This window comes from Mastigoproctus giganteus, chromosome 2, assembly GCF_048544385.1.
Source record: "Mastigoproctus giganteus isolate SK-2022 chromosome 2, ASM4854438v1, whole genome shotgun sequence".
In the NCBI taxonomy this organism is placed as follows: domain Eukaryota; kingdom Metazoa; phylum Arthropoda; class Arachnida; order Uropygi; family Thelyphonidae; genus Mastigoproctus; species Mastigoproctus giganteus.
Genome location: NC_143576.1, coordinates 18,211,637 through 18,233,282, shown reverse-complemented (window position 1 = coordinate 18,233,282; position 21,646 = coordinate 18,211,637). Strand labels below are relative to the sequence as shown.

Genomic DNA, 21,646 nt, shown 5'->3' with positions numbered 1-21,646 from the left:
TCTGGCACTCTTGTTGATGCCTGGAGTGTTCCTTCTAGCGCTTCGATTAATTTATGCAAGATCGGATCTTCTCTCTGTAGAGTTTTGATCAAAGTTCTGGTTTGATTTTGAGGAAAAATCACTGGTTCCTGATTTGCCTCTGTTGATATTGGAGCGACTACCTTCATATTCCTTGGTTTCCTATGCTTTTTCTGTGACTCATCTTCCTCTAACACAGGTCTAGAAAGGAAATCTGCATTTGAATGAACTCGACCAGGGCGGTAGACAATTTGAAAGTCGTATTCTTGCAACAACATGCTCCAGCGGGCTAATCTAGGTGATGGGTTCTTTAAATTAAGCAAAAAGCTCAATGGTTGATGATCAGTGATTAGTGTAAAATGATTTGACACTAGAAAAGGTTTAAATTGCATGACTGCAAAGATTATCGCCAAGGCTTCTTTCTCAGTAGTACTGTAGTTCAATTCTGATTTTTTTAACAGTCTAGACGCATAAGCTACTGGCTGTCTAGAATTCTCATCTATCTGTACTTCTAAGCATGCTGCGACACAATATGAAGATGCATCAGCAATACCACGAAAGGTCGGGAAAAGTCAGGGTAGACCAACAAAGGTGGGGTGGTCAGAACAGTTTTTAACTGGTCGAAAGCCTGCTGCGTTGAGCTGTTCCAGACGAATGGTGTTTCTTTCTTCGTCAAATTTGTTAGAGGTCTCGCAATCTCCGAAAAATTTGGAATAAATTTCCTGTAAAATCCTGCCATTCCTAGAAAAGATCGCACTTGTTTCGCAGTTCTTGGGGCTCGAGACTCTCGAACGGCAGCCACGTTGTCGGGATCGGGGCGAATACCTTCAGAATTGATTAAATGCCCAAGGTATTTTAATTGTTCTTTTAGGAACTCACATTTCTTAGGTTTTAGCTTAAGGTCAAATTCTCTCAGACGCTGGAAAACCTTTCGCAGCTTCGAAAAATGAGAATCCAGGTCGGACGAAGCAATAATTATGTCGTCGAGGTAGGTGAAAATGGATTCCTTCCCAAGGTCATGAAGCACCAAGGAGAGGGCCCTTACGAACGCAGAGGGCCCGTTCTTCAATCCAAATGGCATTCGGGAAAATTCATACAAAGATTCCCCAGTGGTGAAGGCGGTTTTGTGCCGATCAGCTGGGTGCACCTCAATTTGGTGGAAACCACTTTGCAAGTCGAGCGAAGAGAAATATCGCGCCTGACCAAGAGTTTGCAGTATTTGATCAATATGAGGGAGAGGAAAGCAATCAGAGAGAGTCTTAGCGTTCAATCTCCGAAAGTCCACACAGAGTCTGTAACTAGCATCTCGTTTCTTGACTAAAACAATTGGTGCCGCATATGGGGAATGGCTTGGTTGTATGATGTTGGCTTCCAAAAGTTCATTTACCTGCCTTCGAACTTCATCTTTTAACAAAAATGGAACTCTATAAGCTGTCTGCTTGACCGGTATGTTATCAGTCAGTCTAATCCTATGCTTTAACACCTTCGAGTTTCCTAACTGAGCTAGTGATTTAGCGAAAATATCTCTATACTCATATAACAAATCGGACAGTTTATGCCTTTGATCATCTGTCAAGTGATCGAGGTCAAAGTCTTGCAAAGTCACAGGAGCTGTAGTTTTCTCATTAGCTTCCTCACCTGTAAAAACAACTGTATTATCCCTAACACCCTCAAGACTAGCAATATTCATCCCTTTGGGAAGGTGGAGGGGTTCATTAGTCAGATTGGCTACAAGAACAGACACTCTGCCATCTGGACCTAATCTGTCTATTGAGCATTTGACTGCCAAGTCATCACGGCTTAAGTTAGAGTTAGGTTCTGTCAACACTAACTGTTCGGCAGAAGCAGCAAGATGGTTACAAACAGCCGTTACTACTTTTTCTGATGAGGCGGGAATCAAATGTTTGGAAGTTAATTTAGCTACCGACGGTTTTAAATTCAAATACTGGTCTCTTACGCCTTGCTCCTCGCTACCCTCTTCCCTTAAGCAAATGTTCAAAGGGGCAGAGTGTATAATTCCCTTACCCAAGTCTAATGTAAACGAAAATCGCCTTAAAATATTTAATCCTAAGATTACATCGTACTGGTCCTTAAAATTTCCCGAAGCTACCAAAATCTTATCCCGAAAAGTCGCCTGATCTAACTTAAAATTTACTGTAATTTCTGTATGTATTGGAACTACATAACCTGAGACTCCAGTTACTGTTAAATCTGGACGTCTGGGATTCAAGGAGCTATCATGCTTAATTTTTTTAAATAAGTCTGTGCTTAAAAGCGATACACTTGCTCCCGTGTCTACCAAAAACCTGGCTGGGATGCCTTGAATATACCCATTGATTAGTGGCAGTTTGGCATCATTATTTAATATATACACCCCATGTTGCATATTTCTCTGATAGGCATAAGATTTATCGAATCTATGGAAATTCTGGCGAGGGGAAGCGGTTTTATTGCGTTGGAAGTTCCTTCCGTTTCGCACCATGTTCCTTCTTTGTCATAAATACCTCTCCCCATTTTTGCCTATAGTCTACATGGTTTGGTGATCTTCCAAACATAGATCTGTGCTGAGTTTGATCAAAGGTACATTCATTTCTGGGTGTTCCCCTTCTTTCCCTTGTAAATGAGCTCATATTATCCCTATTTCGATTGTTATTATAGATTTTATCTGTTAATGTATCTCTATTTCTATTAAAATTACTGCTCTTTCCATTAACATAGGCTGTCCCATTTTTTGGCACTGCAGTGTATTCGCGCGTCGAGCGCCAATCATGCCGAGAAGGAGAAAAATTCGGTGCCGGCCGGCGATTGCTTGAACGGCCGCAGCCAGCAAAACGATTCTGTCCCTGCTCCCTAGCGTCTATGTGATTCGGTAACCCATGCTTCCGGTCATAATTCGGTTCTCCATAGCGTCGGTACTCGTGATTGTTGACCCCATTCGTAGCATATCCTAGCAATGCCCTTCCTGACTGTGAGTGCCTTACGGGGAACGCTACGCGATCGCAGAAAGGGGGGAATGCATAAGTTTCAGTATTAAAATTTTGGCTTGGATGATACCTGTTATTATCTGCACCTTGTGTTTTTAAATTATTATGTGTAATATTATTTACAGCTAGTGTATGTAGCGACTGCTGTAGGTCTTTTATCTGGTCCTGTAATGGCTTAATGATTTCTTTAAGATAGTTTTCTTGTTGGTCCCATATTTCTCCACCACTGTTATTCTGACTATACATGGCATTAATTGGCCTGTGTTTTGTTTCTGTAATAAGTTCGTTGGTTTCCTCTCGTTTCGCCACTGTAATTGCCTGTGTGAAGGTGAGAGGATTTTGTGAAAGAACCAGCCTCCTGATCTTATTTGAAACGCCCCTGAGAAATTGAGCCAGCATTGCCTGATCTAATATTGATAATGCCTCTGGCGACTCACTTTGCGTTTGAAACGCTAAACGGGCCAAATTTTTAACCCTCGTAGCAAAATTTGCTACGGTCTCATTAGGCAATTGTACAGCATGTGAAAAATTATGTAGACATGTCACACTAGGTTCCGTTTTTTCGAACTGAGCCAAAAATGCATTTTTAAACACACTATAATCTTTTTCTTTACGTAAGTCTACAGAATTTGCGAGGAATTCCGCAGCAAGAGAGCAAACCTTGGACTTACAGACAGCTATTAATTCGCAATTTCCCCAAAGTGCTAATTGTCCTACACTTTCTAGCATTTCAAAAAAATATTGAACAGACGGACCTTCATCTACTTTGCCAGAGAAAACTGGCACTAAACCCAAATAACCAGCAATATTTGCCAAATAAGGTCTGCCCATTTCGGGAGGGGGTTGTGTCTCCTGGGTTCCAAAAAGTGGAACAGAATTTTCTATACCTGAGGTTTGTGGGCTCTGTCCCTCCATTTTGACTTAATTAGTGTCTGTGTAAAATTAATGTCCCCCAAAATGGTGTGAAGCCTACCTTTCCGTTGAGCTGAAACAGAAATATATCGTTAATAATCAGCAATTCTAAAGCAAAAGGTGTTACAACATGTAGCAACTCATTTTATTCTTAATTTTTGATAAATTTTCTAGTTTAAAACATTACAAGTTGCTGCCTGTTGTTCAATATGAGTGTTCCTGGAGACGTTTGTGTTATTTGTACTGCTGTAAAAAAAAATGCCTATGACTAGTCTCTGTACACACAAAAATCAGTGCTGTCCCAATCCTTTCTATTAGAAGTACGTTCCTCAGTCTACAACCATCAGAGTCATTTACGGGCATTCATATAAATCAGGTTTTTCATCCCGCAAGGACACACTTCAATCCTGGACACAATTGGCACCAGTGTTGCGCAGGTCTTTTCTCCGTTGTAGTATAAACTTGCTAGGGTTCCAACAATTCTCAGTTATGGTGTGATGTGTCAGTTAGGAATAAATGTTCTTTGCAAGAGTTACACTAATATTTGCATCCGGAGAAACCTGGCTTTCATGTAATCGTCTAGCAGTTAGTTAGGACAAATCCCGTGTTCTGAAAACTAACCCAGATGGACGTTGAGCTAGTCTGCAACATCAAAGATTGCGTTGTGTGATTTTCACCTTTGACTCCTTTCTATTTGATTAGAATCAAAAGCGCCGCCTTAACAGTTCTTTATCAGTAATCCATTCAAAGAAAACATGTGTCATCAGAGAGTAATCAATAGGCAGAAAATTAGCAAACAAAACATGGTTTATTAAACATACTAAATCGTTACAAAATACAGTTAGACAAAACAGTGTATAAGTCTTTAGTAAAATAGCCTTGAGCTTTTATACCTTTACATATTTAGGTAACCAACGGATTAATTAATAATGGTATGGGTTTGCAAATTGTTATGTTCTTCATGAACAATCGACAGCCAAAGAGCGTTCATACATCGCGTAGCTGACGAATATTACACCACATTGGTGGAACATGTAAGATTGTAGGCCATGATTAATATTCAGTTATAATATTTAATTATAATATTCAGTTTTAATGTTAATTAGGATTATTCAGTTTTAATATTTAATTATAATTAATTCTAATTAAATAACATCCGGTATTCATGTACAAGTTACAGTATCTATTAAATATGAAATGCTAAGTAAAATAACAAAACTCTCATCAAAGTATGAATGTGCGTGAGGATCGATGTCTTTAAGCACATAAAAAATATATAAAAGGGGGGGGATGGAAGTATGTTCGACTTAGCGCAATTAAGTTCCGTTTATAATTAAATAACGAGGGTTAACTTACCCGAACAATTCAGCAACGCCTCCGGAACTGTAGTTACAGGACAGTAGTTCATCTCGATTCCTTCCTATATCTCATTAACGAGTTTTTAGCCTTCTTCTTCTTCCGACTTTTCGTTTCCCCTTCTTAAGAATATTTTCTTCACATTCTAAAAAAGATTATCATTGCGACGGCTCTCTATCTTAACAAAATCCTAACTCAAATTCCGCTAACTCCCTTACAAGTCAACAGCTCATTCACCGACCAACCACACTGTCCAAGGCTCGGCTCCAACTACCTCTCTCTCCCCTACCACACTCTAGCTGCTAACCGAACTGCCTTCCCCCCTATTTCCCTTCTAGTTAGTTTCGTCAAGCGGAAAAACATCTGGGGAACTGTAGCTTTACAGCGTTCAGACTCAACCGAAAGTCCGATTTATGAAAGTCGTTGAAAGAATTACATGTTTGTATGAGGTTCGCACAAAGGCCAAAACGGACATAAAATCGTCTACTCCGACACAAGAAACTATGAAATAATAAACACTCTGCTGATGCCTGAATCAAACACAATACTAGTAGTGTTCTCCGAAAATCTAACTCCCCTGTTTTTTATGACTAGCGCCGCGACTTTTCTGTTTTGTCAACAATACACTCGGACGCTTGCCCGCTCCACGAATAAATAACGTACGGCAGGCGTCGGACGGTGGTTTTGGAATTTCGTGGGTGCGGCTCTGCTCCCATGCGAAAAACGAAAGTAATTCTGCCTTCTCCGGTGAAGTAAATATTGTATGACAGATACAGCGCAGTGAAAGTATGAGGCCCTTGTGCTCTCTAAGAATGTACCAATACGGTTAAAAATAAATGCATTTTTAACAAAAGCAACAACTATACAATGATTAAAAGGAATAATATCAGAAGCTACAGCTACAATTATTCAAAATATGTGGCATGTATGAGGCAACAATTGACTGCTCTGTTCACAGGTGTTAGCTGTAATAGTATACTGATGACCATGAGCTCACTGACAATAAGCTGACTAAATATTCTGCATCCCCATCCACGTATGAGGAAGTTTTTACACATGATACCAGTGATCTAGCTACTACTAATTAGGAGTTGAATGATTTTATGATAGCTGAAAGAATTAGAAGTTAATTTACTATAATTAAAAGTGAACAGGATACCAGGAATGCATGGAATCTAACAATTATACTGAAGAAAATAGAAAAAGAGGATAGCAAAACTTTAGTTATTATAATGAGAACGCATGCTCGGATTCAGGTAAGTTGTTATAGAATGGAGAGGCAAAAACGGCACTATTATTCATGAGTGAAATTAGAAACTACATACCTGTAAGTTTGACTTCTGTGCCAGAGAAAATTGTGGAGTCCTTATTTAAGGAGGTAATACAGGATTATGTGAACATGAATGGAATATGAAGGAGTCATAATATGTCTTTTTTTTTAAGGGGAAATCATTTCAGACTAACCTAATTAGCTACTATAATGTTGTCACTAAAGGACCAATTGTTAAAAATAATTCCAACATAATTTAATTAAATTTCAGTAAAGCCTTTGATATAGTTCCATGTTTATGTTTATTACATAAATTGAAGAAATACAGCATTAGGAACAAGTTTATATCATTAGGTCATTAGTTTACATTGTCATTTCATTAATGTGTAAGTCCTGAAGGATTCACCTAGCACTATACTGGAAGTGACCACCCAGATGTGAACCAATGTAAACAGGGGTTGTCGTGCAACGTCCAAGCTACACAGAGAAATGCTGCCCCTCTGTGTCACCAGGCAATTCTAACTGGTAAATGACTCTCATAAACTGGTAGCATACCATCATCTTGCTTAGTGAAACCCTTGTTTAGTCTCTAGAGAAAAGCCCTGGCAATCCCAGTCTCTTCCATCATGCAGTATGGTTGATATCTTTTGAAGTTATGATGGGCATTAAGGTAAGATTCACTTTTCCTTACGTTTCTAGGGTACATCTATAAGTTTTCACGGGCTGGTCACTAGATAGCACATTGGACTGAACCCATTGGTAAGTTTCTAGGAGGTATCTCATCAGCTGATATATAATCTGTGGCTCTATTCTGCCAGCTAGTGACGAATGGCATCTCAGTATATGGGGAACATTTTTGAGGCCTCATTATGTACAGGAGCTGAGTATATTCTTGCTGTGTGCATTTCATATCCAAATATCCAAAATTTCATTGCTGCATACAAATGACCCCCCCCACCCACTTCATTTTATTTATTAAATCCATCATGAATGGTAAAATGAACGGAACAAACTTATGTGTGAAAAGGTCTAAACCTCCCAAAAACTTTCTCATTCAATTCACAAATATGTCTCGGTTCCAACGTCATTGATGCACATTTTCACCAATAGTCTGCCAAGCATAACACAATTTTTTCTGACATTATCTGATTATCAGCTATTCAAATACTGCTCATCTCAGTTGTCCTGATTATACATTTCCTTTCACTTCAAAGGCTGCCTGTGCATATGTCCACTTTGATATTCCAAGACAAAAATGAACTAATGTGGAATCTTCTCTGACTTAAAATCTCTCTACCCTTTTCTATAAAATTCATCTATTACCTCCGTCATTCTCCCATCTTCACTAATTACTTTAAACTCTGACTTTATTCCTTTCAAACTCAAATTACTCCTGTCCAACTTTCCTAATTTGGGTAATTTTCCTTGGTGATTTTAATGTTCACAACTCCAGCTGGCTTCAGTTTTCCACTTGCACAGATTCTGCTGGTCAAGAAGCTGAGGCTTTTGCAATTACTAAGGACATTGCACAGATTGTTTATTTACCTACCAGAATACCAGAATCCTAACCACACAGGCACCTCAGATCACAACTTGTTGTAGATCTCTTCTCCAGTGAAACCTTTCTCTCATGGCCATTCTAAGCCTTGTGTGATTTGGCATTACATGAATGTAAAATGGGATGATCTGCAAGATTTCTCTTCTTGTTTTCCTTAGTTATATTACTGTTTTAAATCTTCTGATGTCAGGGCTTGCTCAGAATTCCTAAAAGAATTATTTCTCTGATATTAGTCACAGAAATAATTCTTTTAGGAATTATTTTATTCCATGCTCCACCTTGGTTTTCCAATAAATGTTCTAAGACTATTCAAGATAAGAATGTAGTACATCACAATTAGCTAGAACTCAAATCTCCAATTTCATTTTCTGCACAACAATTATAAAGCAGTTATTAATCAATCCGAACTAGATTTTGAATGTGCCAAGAGCAAAAAAATTGATTCTTGTTCAGTTGGAAATCGCCAAATCTTACATTGACTCAAAACCTTCCATCTGATCAACATCACCAGTGTGGATTCCATCAGTGTCGATCCACTGGTGATATTCTAGCTTATTAGAATTAGCAACAGTACATGATGCAAGAAAGAAAGCTTAAATACCATCAGCCAAAAAAATAAAAAAATAAAAACATGCATAGACCCTTCTCATTTCACCCAACCACTCTCTCCAAATGATTGTCTAGTTCTGCCTTGAATCTGTTTAAGCTATCAACTTCTACAATGATAGATGGAAGTTTGTTCCAGCAATCAACCACCCGCTGGCTAAAGGCAAACTTCCACACAATCTGTCCTACAACTGTCTTTCCTCAATTTGAATTTATGTCCTCTCAGGCAATTATTCTGGGCAAGAGGAAGAATCCCATCAGCATTGAGCATGCTCAAACCATTCAAGGCTTTATACACCTCAATCAGGTCACCTCGCAGGTGCCTAGTCTCCAGACACAGTAATTTCCAAAACTTGAGCCTTTCTTCGTAAGAGCAACTCTTTGTTCCATTCACTAATCTTGTTGCCTTTCTCTTTACTCGTTGCAGCAGCTCTACATCCTTCTTAAAGTGAGGCTATACACTTCTCCCTATACAGTAAAAATTATAAAAAATTCCTGTATATCATTGACAAGACACCATGAGCTACTCCTGCAAACCATCTACACTGCTCAAAAAACTTCATATCTGCCTGCACAATTACCCCCAGGTCCTGTTCACTCTCTACAACTGTCAGTGTAGTACCAAACAGTTGATATGTTACTCTGGGGTTACTGCTTCCCATATGCAGTACTTTACATTTATCGATGTTAAACTTCAGTTGCCACCTCTCAGCCATTCTGCTCAACTAGATCCTGTTGCAGCAGCATACAGTCAGTCCTCGTATAACACATGTCTACACTATATGAATTCGATCATACACATTTTATAAATAGGGGAACGATATCTTATATAACACAAACCGAATTCGCTTATGCACGATTCACCCTTGTGTTTACAAGAAATGGCAGTCGAACGCAGAATCACCCCAACCGAACGCAACACGATAGGAATGAAGAGAAGATTCTGAAAATGTATTTATGTTTTTTATATCAGTGAAGGGGAAACACATTTCACCATAATAACATAAAAACCAACACAATTCCAGCTATCGGTATAATCGCAAATGCAATTAGATCGAGTTTACTACCAGTTTATAACAGATTCCACTAGCAAGAAACACAACTGGAAATTGTTTTTATTGTTTTATGGGTTTCCCCCGGTAAGGCTTATGGCCAGTCCGTCTCTGTCGATAGAGAAAAAAAATGAAATTGTGAAACGCTTTGAGCGAAATGAAAGATATGTGATATTGCACGTGCTTACAGACCTAAATGAGGCACCGCCGAGAATTACAAAGAATGCAGAGAAAATAAAAACAACTTTCATAGCAGGAACAACTCAAAGTGTAATTAAAATCCATTAGACAAAGACAAAAGATAAAATCTATAGACAAAGAATTGGAAGAGATGGAACGGCTGTCATCTGTTTGGTAAGAAAACCAAACAAAAAACAAGTTTGCTTACGATAGAAGCAAAAGCATTAGCAATATTTTATTGTGTTTGTTATGTTTTGGTTACAAATGTGTGTTCAATCTTGGGTGGTCAGCACGTAACCCTATTTTTCCCATAGGGCCTGTTGTTTATATTGCATGATTTTGCATTGCACGAGGGGTTTCTAGGAACACAACTATCATGCTATACGAGAACTGACTGTACTGTCATTACTGTCATTAGCAACTTGCCGACCTTTGTATCATCTACAAACTTGGAAATTAAGCCTGATATACCATCATCAAGGTATATCAGGTCCCCATGGACTGGAGATATGCATCCAGTTCCTTTAGTTACAAAGGAACTGGATGCAAAAAATAATTTTGATATCAAATACTTGGATTTCAGGAAATCTTTTGACACTGTTGCACATGGAAGACTACTGTACAAATTGTGGCAGAATGGTATTAAGGGTAAGTTGCTATAATGGATAAAAGGATGGTTGAGTGGGATAAGACAGAGGGTGGTAATCAGTGGGCACTGCTCTTCGTAGACTAATATTATTAGTGGAGCCCGACAGTGTTTGGTATTGGGTCCACTGTTGTTTTGTATATTTATCAATGATATGATGGAAGGTATATCAGGCTTAGTGTCGAAGTTTGCCAATAATATAAAGGTTGGCAGGATTGTTAATGACAGTAATGGCATTGTGCTACTGCAACAGGATCTAGAAAATTTGGGAAGATGGGCTGATAAATGACAACTGAAGTTTAACATTGGCAAATGCAAAGTACTGCACATGGGTTGAAGTAACCCCAAAGGAACGTACCAACTGTTTGATACTACACTTAGGGTGGTAGAAAATGAAAAAGACCTGGGAGTAATTGTGCAGTCAGATATGAAGTTTTCTGAACAATGCAGACAGGCTGCAAGAGCAGATCATGGGGTTTTGTCAATGATTTACAGGAATTTTGCTAGCAGGGAAAAGGAGATGATTGTCCCTCTGTATAAGGCAATGGTCAGGCCATGCCTTGAGTACTATTTTAGGAAGGATGTAGATTTGCTTGAGCGTGTACAGAGAAGGGCAACAAGATTGGTGAGGGGATCCTCTTACCAAGACCGACTTTTTTCTGCAAATTGCAGCAGCTGGAGATTAGGCACCTGCAAGGTGATCTGTTTGAGGTGTATAAGGCCTTGAGTGTGTTGAGAGTAAGCACACTGAATTCTGATGGGATTCTTCCACTTGTTCAGATTACGAACCTAAGGGGACATAAATTCAAATTGAGGAAAGACAGCTGTAGAACAGATTTGCATAAATTTGCCTTTAGCCAGCGAGGGGTTAATTGCTGGAACAAACTTCCATTGTTGTTGTGGAAGTTGATGGGTTAAATAAATTTAAAGAGGAACTGGACAAACATTTAGACATTTACAGGGAATGGTTGTGTGAATTTTTTAAAATTTTTTTTGGCTGATGCTGCATAAGCTTACATTTTACCTTGCGTTCTTGCATAACATGGCACGATTACTATTACTATCAATATCATTGATCAATACAGAAAACACAATGGACTGAACACTGAACTCTAGGGAACTCCACTAATTACATTAGTCCACGAAGAGCACTGTTCACTGATTACAACTCTCTGTCTTCTCCCACTCAGAGATAAGGAGGTGGTTATTCCCTTGTATAATGCAATGGTCAAGCCACATCTTGAGTACTGTATACCGGTCTGGAGTACTCATTTTAAGAAGGATGTAGAGCTGTTGGAAAGAGTATAGAGAAGGGCAACAAGATTAGTGAATGGAACAAAGGGTTGCTCTTACGAAGAAATACATAAGTTTTGCAAATTGCAGTGTCTGGAGACTAGGAACCAGCGAGGTGATCTGATTGAAGTGTATAAAGTCTTGAATGGTCTGAGCATGCTCAATGCTGGTGGGATTCTTCCTCATGCTCAGAATAATCGTCTGAGAGGGCACAAATTCAAATTCAGGAAAGACAGTTGTAGGATAGATGTGTGTAAGTTTGCCTTTAGCCAGCAGTTACTTGATTGCTGGAACAAACTTCCATCTGTCGTTGTGGAAGTTGATAGCTTAAACAGATTCAAAGACACACAACCATCCCTTTATCCATAGCAGCAATTTGCCTCCAATGTCACACTGCTCCAATTTGTGCAGCAGTCTTCCATATGAAACAGTATCAAAAACCTTTCTAAGATCCAAATATATGATATCAAAATTGTTCTTTGTATCCAGTTCCTTAGTGACTGATAACCATTCCCTCATAGTATACAATCAAATTGGTCAGACAAGATTTCCCCTTAAGAAACCCATGCTGTGTCTGAGCTATAATTGAAGCCTTGTCTACATGATCCTGCAATGCTTCTTCAACTAGTGTCTCTATTAATTTCCCTGGAACAGAAGTTAAACTAACAGGGCTGTAATTACCTGTGTCTCTCCTTGGTCTCTCCTTTGTGGACACATTTGTGCATCTCTAGTTCATGAGTACATCTCCTGAGTCCAAGGAAGATCTCATAATTATAGTTAAGGGTTTGCTTACTTCCTTTGCTGCCTCCTTTAATATAACTGGATGGATTCCGTCCCCTCCAGGTGCCTTTCTTTTGTTTATCTTCAACAATTTCTCCTCCACTTTACTTTCAGTTATTACATAAGATTATCTAACTTACTGCCAGAGTTTAATACACCTCTGGCTTTCCCATCCCTGAATAACTCCTCATGTGTGAATGTAGATGCAAAATATTCATTAAGTTTGTTAGCTACCTGAGCAGGATCATCAACAGTTGAACCATCGATAACAAGTGGATCAATCTGATTCATCCCCTTCCTTCTAGAGTTTACATAAGTAAAGAACTCTTTGCTGTTTTTCTTTGCATCCTTTGCCAAAGATTTCTCGTAATCTGCCTTTGCCTGCCTAACCTCCTTTGTGACTTGGTTACAGACCAGTTTATATCTATCATAGGCTTCTGTTTCACCTGTTGATTTATATGTATCCCATGCATTTTTTTTCTCTTTATTATTATTATTATTAGCTATATGGTGCAAGGAAGCCTGAGGCTTATGCTGCACCAGCCAAAAAAAAAAAAAATTCCCAAGTTACCCTAAGAGAGAGAGAGAGAGAGAGAGAGAGAGAGAAGTAGAAGGGAATCACCAAGAAAGAGAAGAATGATGATATCCAACTCAGGACCCTGGGTGTGCCAAGCCCATACTCACCAGATGTGAGCCCCTGGTTTAGTTCATCTGATATCCATTTAGGCCTAAATCTTGAACAATATTTCTTAGTTGGTATGAAAAGCCTAGTAGCTTCCAAGATGCTTCCCATTTTGAATTTGTTGTTAGCAACATCTTCAGTCGGTCCAACCGTATAGAATTTAAATACTGCCTCAGACCACCGTAGTCACCTTTACGAAAGCAAAAAACCCTTCCATTTACCCCTGATGGTAGTTACCTCTTTGAGTAAATCCCACTTCCGCACACTGTGATCACTGCCACCTAGTGGTTCCTCTATCTGCAGATTCTTAATGCATGAAGAATCACTACTGATAATCAGATCAAGAGTACTACTACCTCTAGTTGCCTCCCGAACATGCTCATGTAAAAAACAATCATCCAATAAATCCACAAAAGCCTTGCTAGTGTGTGTGACCACTTCACAAATTCCAGTCAATATCTGGAAAATTAAAATCCCCTATTATAAGACACTCTCATTTATTGGCCCACTCTATTTCTCTGCACAATTGCTGATTATACTCAGAAAATTCATTAAGCCTATGACACACACCTACTCTCATTTTTCTTCTCCCAGTGCTAATGTCACACCAAACAGACTCAACATTGCATTGTCCATCAACATCAACTGGATGCTCTTCCTTAGATTTTATGTGTTTCTTAACTAACAGCATAACCCCTCCTCTCTTACTGTCCTGTCTATTCTTTCTGTACACATTGTACTCCCTAAATTCCAATTCTGCACTGCTTATTTCTGTGGGACACCACGTCTCTGATATCCCAACAATATCTGACTTTGATGTCTTGACTAGCACTTCAAGCTCATCAAATTTATTAACTATACTCTTAGCATTGGTGTATATGCAAGTATACATACACCTGTTTCTACTCTTAGTTACCCTAACACAGCTCATGTTCCACTACTTGATCCACATATTTGTTCCACTGTGACTCCCAGCAGTCCTGGAAATCCCCATTGCTTTGCTTTCCAGGCTGCTGCTCAACTGCCACCAGTTTTCCGGCCCACCTAACTCTGCCTGATAGCATCAGCACATATTCTTGCACCCTTTCTATTTAAGTGAATTCCATTCCCGTCGAAGCCTTGCACAATCTCTCCAGGGCCAAATTGATCAATCAGGCTCTCATCATATACTCCCTCCTATCGTGTCTGGGCAGAATTACAGACACTTTCAAATTTAACCCTAATTCACGGCTCTTTTTCAATATTGACCCGTATTTGTTAAGTAATTCTGCTGGTACTATGTTATCCATTTATGGAGAAATTCATTGGAAAAGTTTGGTGAAGCTCAAGCAGTGGCTCTTGAAATTTCAAAGGCTTTAGTTCATGTTTGGCATAAAGATCTTCTAAATAAGCTTGCATCTTATGGTTTGCCAACTGTTTTTTTTAATTGGGTATCCAGTTTTCTCCCTGACTTCTCACTGTGGGTGATGGCTCTCTCTCTTCTAACTTCTCCACTAATGCTGGTGTTGTTAGAAGAGAGTGATGGCTCTCTCTCTTCTAACTTCTCCACTAATGCTGGTGTTGTTAGAAGAGAGTGATGGCTCTCTCTCTTCTAACTTCTCCACTAATGCTGGTGTTCCCCAAGGTTCAGTTCTTTCTCCCACTCTCTTCCTCTTGTATATCAATGACCTTCTTCCATTGACCACAAATCCCATCCATAGTTTTGCTGATGATAGAACACTGCATTTCACCTTCCAGTTTGAGAAACCTTGCCCTGCACACACACACACACACACACACACACACTTTCAACTTCTTGAATATCCATTACCTATTCCTTAAATGCTGAGCTTCAGGTTATTTTCCAGTGGGGCAATGATAACTTAGCTGATTTCAATCATTCTAAAACTTAATTCAGCCTTACATCTCGCAAAAAAGGATTCTTCCGCTCCTATGCTTATCTTCAATGACACTGATTTCTAGGCAAGATCATATATCTCTGTTTTGGATTATCCTGGTTTCTAATCTCTCTTGGCATAAGCACATTACAAATATTGCTTTCTCTGCATCTAAAAAACTGGGGCAAAGGTAAAGAAAGCCAACACGAGAACCATGGAAAACTACAGGAAACTTACCAGACAAACTGGTTTGCTGCTACCACAGTTTTTTCCTGAATTCTCGGTAAACAGATGGTGCTGTCAGTAGTGGCAGTAAAACTCGAGAATGATATACTGATTGGCACGTAAGCATGAAAGATGAAGTATTGATTGGTGTGTAACTGCAACAGATGATAACATCATAAAAGCATTAAGTGATTGACTGATGTTACGATATGCATATATAACGAATCTTTCTTTCTTTTCCTATTATTTCCTAATCGAACATTTAGGGTCAGGTTAGGAAATATAACAAAAAATAAAGAAACCTTGGTAAAATGCAGAACAGGATGCACATTTAAGCATAACATAACCTAATCTTTTTTTTTTTTTTTTTTTCATTAGCCTACTTGAATTCATCCCAAATTAGTGGCATCATCATCATCATCATCATCATCAGCCATTTTTAATCCACTGCAGGATGAAGGCCTCTCCAGCAACTTTCCAGTTCCTTCTGTTTTGAGCACTGGCCATCCATTTACTACTCAAAAACTCATGAATTTCATCTATCCATCTCCGCCTTTGTCTTCCAGGTTTTCTTCTAGCTCCTCTTGGGTATCATTCTGTTATTTTCTTAGTCCATCTGTCATCATGTCTTCGAGCTATGTGTCCTGCCCAAGACCATTTTAGTTCTTTAGTTTTGATAAGAATGTCCTTTACTTGAGTTTGCTGCCTAATCCATGTGTTTCTCTTCTAATCTAACAGTCTGATTCCCAATATAATTCGTTCCATTCTTCGCTGTGTAGTTCTTAGCTTCTCTTCCATTCTTTTGGCGAGTGCCCAAGTTTCACTTACATAAGTCATGGTGGGGAGTATACGTTGGTTCATTATTTTATGTTTCAGACAAACTGGGATATTGCTCTTCAGTATGTGACTATATTTCCTGAATGCTATCCATCCAAAATTTATTCTTCTCTTGACTTCCAGCCATTTATCATTATTACAGCTAATAACTTGTCCCAGATAAGTATATGACTCCACCTTTTCAATTACTGCTCCTTCAATCATTATTTCCCTTTCCGTGGCATACTTGTTCATCATTACTTTTGTTTTAGCCCTATTCATCTTTAGTCCAAAATCCTTACTAACTGTGCATAACTGATTAAGATTTTCCTCTAATTCTTTGGGATCGTGGCTTACGACCACAATGTCATCTGCAAATCGTAAATGGTTTAGGTACTCTCCGTTCACATTGACTCCTTTCTGCGACCAGTCTAATCTTCTGAAAGCTTCCTCAAGGGCAGCAGTAAACAGCTTCGGAGATATTGTGTCTCCTTGTCGAACTCCTTTCTCGATTTTAAATTTGCTACTGTCTTTGTCTAGTCTAATAAAGGATGTAGCACTCTCATATATTTTCTTCAAAATCATAATATATGGAGTATCTATGCCTTGTCTTTCCAGTGCCCGAAACATTGCCTTATGCTGTATGGAGTCAAATGTCTTTTCATAATCCACAAATGCCAGGCATAATGGCGTTTTATATTCATTTGCTTTCTCCATTAGCTGTGATATTACGTGAAGGTGATCCATAGTTGAGAATCCTGTCCTAAAGCCAGCTTGCTCTTTCGGTTGATTCTCATCAAGTATTCTTTCTAATCTGTTAGTAATGACCCTTGTGAACAACTTGTAGATATGGGATAACAAGCTAATTGGTCTATAATTTCCAATTTCTGATTTATCTCCTTTCTTATGCAGCAAAACTATGATTGCATTATTCCACTGCTTAGACATCACACCTTTTCTAATGCACTTTGTGAAGAGCCTTGCCAGTTTTTGTGTTATGTCTCTTCCTCTCATTAGTGGCATAAACTAACCTAATCTTGTTTCACTAGCCACAAATTAAAGTCCATTAAAAAACACACACTTCTTTTGCCCTGTTCTAAAATTTTACTGATTATGGACATCATTAATTACTTGAATCCCTGAATTAGTGGTGTAAACTAACCTAACCTTTTCTCACTAGCCAAAAATGAAATTCTATTAAAAAACTCACACTAAAAACAACCCATACAATTAAAAAACGCCGATAGGTTAAGTTAGGAAACCTAACCTTAAGAACGTACAAAGAAATCAGCAATATGGTTTTTAATGGCAAAAACACTCGTGAACTCCAATAATCTGCTTTTAATAATGAGAAAAAATTTGATCATTATATCGTCTGTCATGCCTATGTGTAAATCAATATATCGTTCTTGGCTTCTACTACTGCTACCGATAACACACACACCATCTGTTTACTAAGAATGCAGGTTAGTGGCAAACCAGTTTGTCCGGTAAGTTTCCAGTAGTTTGCCATGCCATGGTTCTCGTGTTGGCTTCTTAGCCAAACTGGGTTTTCTTTTTTGCTCTCAGAATTACTTTTAATCCAAACAGCTGTTCACTCCGTACAAATCGCAAATCTGCCCTACCATGAAATAGTGTTCCCACATCTGGGGTCATGCCACAAAACCTCTTAGTCTTATAGATTTCATTCAAAGAACTACTGTAAAATAAAATTATTAAAAATTGCCCATGTTTCTCATTTCCACCAAGGATAATAGGTAAATAGATGGAATATGCAGCTTTTTAACCCTACAGTAGTGGCAGCAGCTCTTCAACTATCTTAAAAATAACAATCCCACATTAAGTGAGCTGAATACCATCATTCTTCTCTTTCTTGGTGATTCCCTTTTACTTCTCTCTCTCTCTCTCTCTCTCTCAGGGTAACTCAAGACATTTTTTTTGGCTGGTGCAGCATAAGCCTCAGACTTCCTTGCACTATATGTCTAGTAATAATAATAACTGCTAGTTGAAGATAAAAATCTTCGATTTTCTCTACCTTCCTAAACATAGACACATTTTTACTTAGTATGGGTTTTGAAATTTTTTTTTATCATTTTCCCCCAATTATAGAATGAGTAGTCGAAGCATGGCCAGTGTCACCATGTTTGTTCTATTTTTAACTTGTAATAAAGCTAGAGTGGGAACCTAACTGCTAATGACTTGAAATGATGTGTTCTGTTTATAGCTGTTATTTATATAGTATGAACCAGAGCTGTAATGCTCAATACATTCTACGTTGATATCAATATTAGTAAAATAACAAGAGACGTTTAACACCTCAATATAGTATGTAGAACACTTCCATACGGAAGTGTTCTGCGTACTATATTGAGGTAAACGTCTCTTATTATTTTACAAAAAGCTGTTATTTATAGAACTCTCCTAAGTGATATTGTCTACTAGTGGTTTTATGAGTCTTACATGAGGTATGTTTGAAAGATTGGTTTAAAAGATTCATTATTATTTTTGAATAAAAATAATAATAGGCAACATTCACTCAGAATAGAGTTAGCAACATGCATTATATTCAATTTTCAAGTAATTCATCACAGTGTGCCAAATTTGAAATACATTTTGAAAACATTTGAAAATGGAAGTGAATAATAGTATCTAATATACATACACAAATATTTAAATTTTTTTTTTAAATTGTTTATACAGATAATAAGCAGAAATAGATAAGCATGTGCATGTTTTAAATTTTGTGTTTAACAGTTGCTAAACTGGAAAATAGATAATTTTATCTATTTTTCAGTGAAAAGACTATTGTTATTTATCCATTGAGAATAAATAACAATAGTCTTTTCCTATGGTGAAGTGTTACTTATTCGAGGTAGTGCAATATCATGGTAACTCATTGTGAAGATATTCACAATATGAGATATACTTAATGATGCCAATTTATAACTATTTAAGTAGTTGGCTATGTACTGAAATGATGCAATTGCACTAACTTGTACATTAGTTATAAGTTCTTAAAGAACTTATAACTAATGTACATATTTTTCTTTAGTTATAAGTTCTTAAAGAACTTATAACTAAAGAAAAATATAAGTTCTAAATATAGAAAAAAAAATTATACAGCATATTATATAAACAAAATATGCAACATGACATCATCCTGTGTCCTTTATGTTAACTTAGTTAGCAAGCAAATGTTTCAAACACATCCTTTGCCTTAGATTTTAATTTTATTTTGCATTTCAAAGTTATGATAAAAATAATGATAGATTTTTTGTGATGTGCTAATGCTCCAAATCAAAATAAATTTACCAACTCACCAGAAACTATCTGCAGTGAAGCACTTCTACTGGCATTGCCCCCTTTATTTTCTGCCAAACATAAATAAGTGCCATCATCTTGCTCTACAATTCTTCTTATCTTCAAATGCTGGCGATTATTTATGAGCTCAACACCTGCCATATTAGCAACATCAAATGGTTTACCATCTTTAAACCAAGTGACAAAAGGAAGTGGAACACCTTCTGCATAACAGAATAAGTCTAATTCAGCAGCCAAAGCAGCTATTAATACTGAACCATTCATATTGGAGTAACTGAAATAAGGTTTAATGATAGCTGAAATAAAAAAAAAAGAAAACATATTAGCAAAAAAATATAAAAAAAAAATTTTAAAGTAACTTTAGATGGCAGTGATCACTGCTTATTAACATGGGATTTATTCAAAGAAATAACTACACTCTAGGGATTTGTTTTTGCAAAGATGATTATAAATGGGCTCAAACATTTTTCTAACCTCTTCAGAGAGAAAAATAGATGATAATAATAATAATGGAAAAGCCAACTGGAAGTGTTTAGAGAGTTACTCTTAGGGGTCACTAAGCATTTTACATTGATTAAAAGATAATGTTCAAAGTTTGGGCTAAAATGGATACCATATGAACTGATGGGCTTCATCATTCAGTAATTCATCTTGTGACTGGTCACTTCCTCTGATGAGCAGTCTCCACCGCTGCCGTTTACAGTTCGTTCAGTCTTCTCTTGTTCACTCATCATTGGATTTCTTTGGACATGTTTACTTTACAGGGTAGTTTCCTGTTGCTTTCCCTGTTGGTAGTAGCTTCCTCTAATTGAAGCTATGTTTGCTGCCGTTGACCTGTTTAGGTTACTCTGCCACCAAAACTCAGATTACCAGCCTACCTACTGGTAACCAGATATGTAGGCCCTGTCTTCATAGCATGTTGAAGAGAAGGCCCTATATATCCTTCCTTCTCTCATCTGCACCTACCCTAGATTCCCACTGGGGTTGGAACCCAACCTTTCAATAGGTTGTTTAGGTCACGGGGGCCATCCCGTGAAGGTGAAAGTGGAATTAGGATGGAGAGGCTCAGTGAGCCCATTGGTGGGTTTATGTACTCTGCTTGCACATCCCCTTGGCTTAGCAGCAGAAAAAAAAAAAAAACATGCATGGGATGATTATAAATTGTCTAGAAACACAGCATCCTATAATAAGTATACACTTTTTAACCTTTGGCCACAAGAGAGTTACTCAATGGTTTAGGCAGGCTAAAGCAGATTACAAAAAGGCATTTGCTAACAGTGTAAAAAAAGCAATAAGAAACTATTTGCGTATGTTAGCACTAAAGGAAAGGGATGAATCACATTGGCTCACTGGATATGAATGACATGGCTATTGATGATCCTTTACACAATGCTGATAAACTGAATAAATATTTTGCATTTACATTCATAGCATCTACATTTTGAATACTGACTTCGAATGATTTTATAATAACAAAAAGTAAGGTTGTAGGGATACTGCTAAAAGTGAACAAAGTATCTAGGGATGATGGAATCTATCCAGTTATATTAAGAGAAGCTACAAAAGAGGTAGCTATACTTTTGGCCATAAAAATGACAACATCCTTATATTCAGGGAAAGAAGATAAAGATATGAGATGTACAAATTTCTCTCCTATCACAAGGGTACTTTAAAGTGTGAAGGGAGTAACTATAGGTCTGTTAGTTTAACACCTGTGCTAGGGAAAATAATGGAACCATTAGTTACAGAAATAATGTAAGGTCATCTTGATACAAATGGAATCATAATGCAATAACAGCACAGATTTTTTAAAGGGCGATCATGCCTCACAAATGTGATTAAGTTGTCACAAAGGAGCTGAATGCAAAGAATAATTCTGACATCATCTACTTAGACCGTAGTAAAGTCTTTTATGCTGTACCACATGATAACTGCTGAGAAAATTGGAGCAACATAGGCATTAATACTTAATTAATTAATACTTAAGTGCCCGTAGATTTACCATTCGTAACTTGACGCCATTGTTATACGATACGTTATATCCCGAACTAGATAGCTTAGCATAGTATA

General features: G+C 37.8%; 1 protein-coding gene across 1 annotated transcript in view; it reads right to left on the bottom strand.

Moving 5' to 3' along the window:
- Positions 1–21,646, bottom strand: part of LOC150089192 (vascular endothelial growth factor receptor 1-like) — a 418,391-nt gene that overhangs the window by 200,117 nt on the left and 196,628 nt on the right. Inside the window, exon 11 of the mRNA XM_090389759.1 lies at positions 19,576–19,872. Coding sequence (XP_090245885.1) covers positions 19,576–19,872 — 297 coding nt within the window. The remainder of the gene's footprint in view (positions 1–19,575; positions 19,873–21,646) is intronic.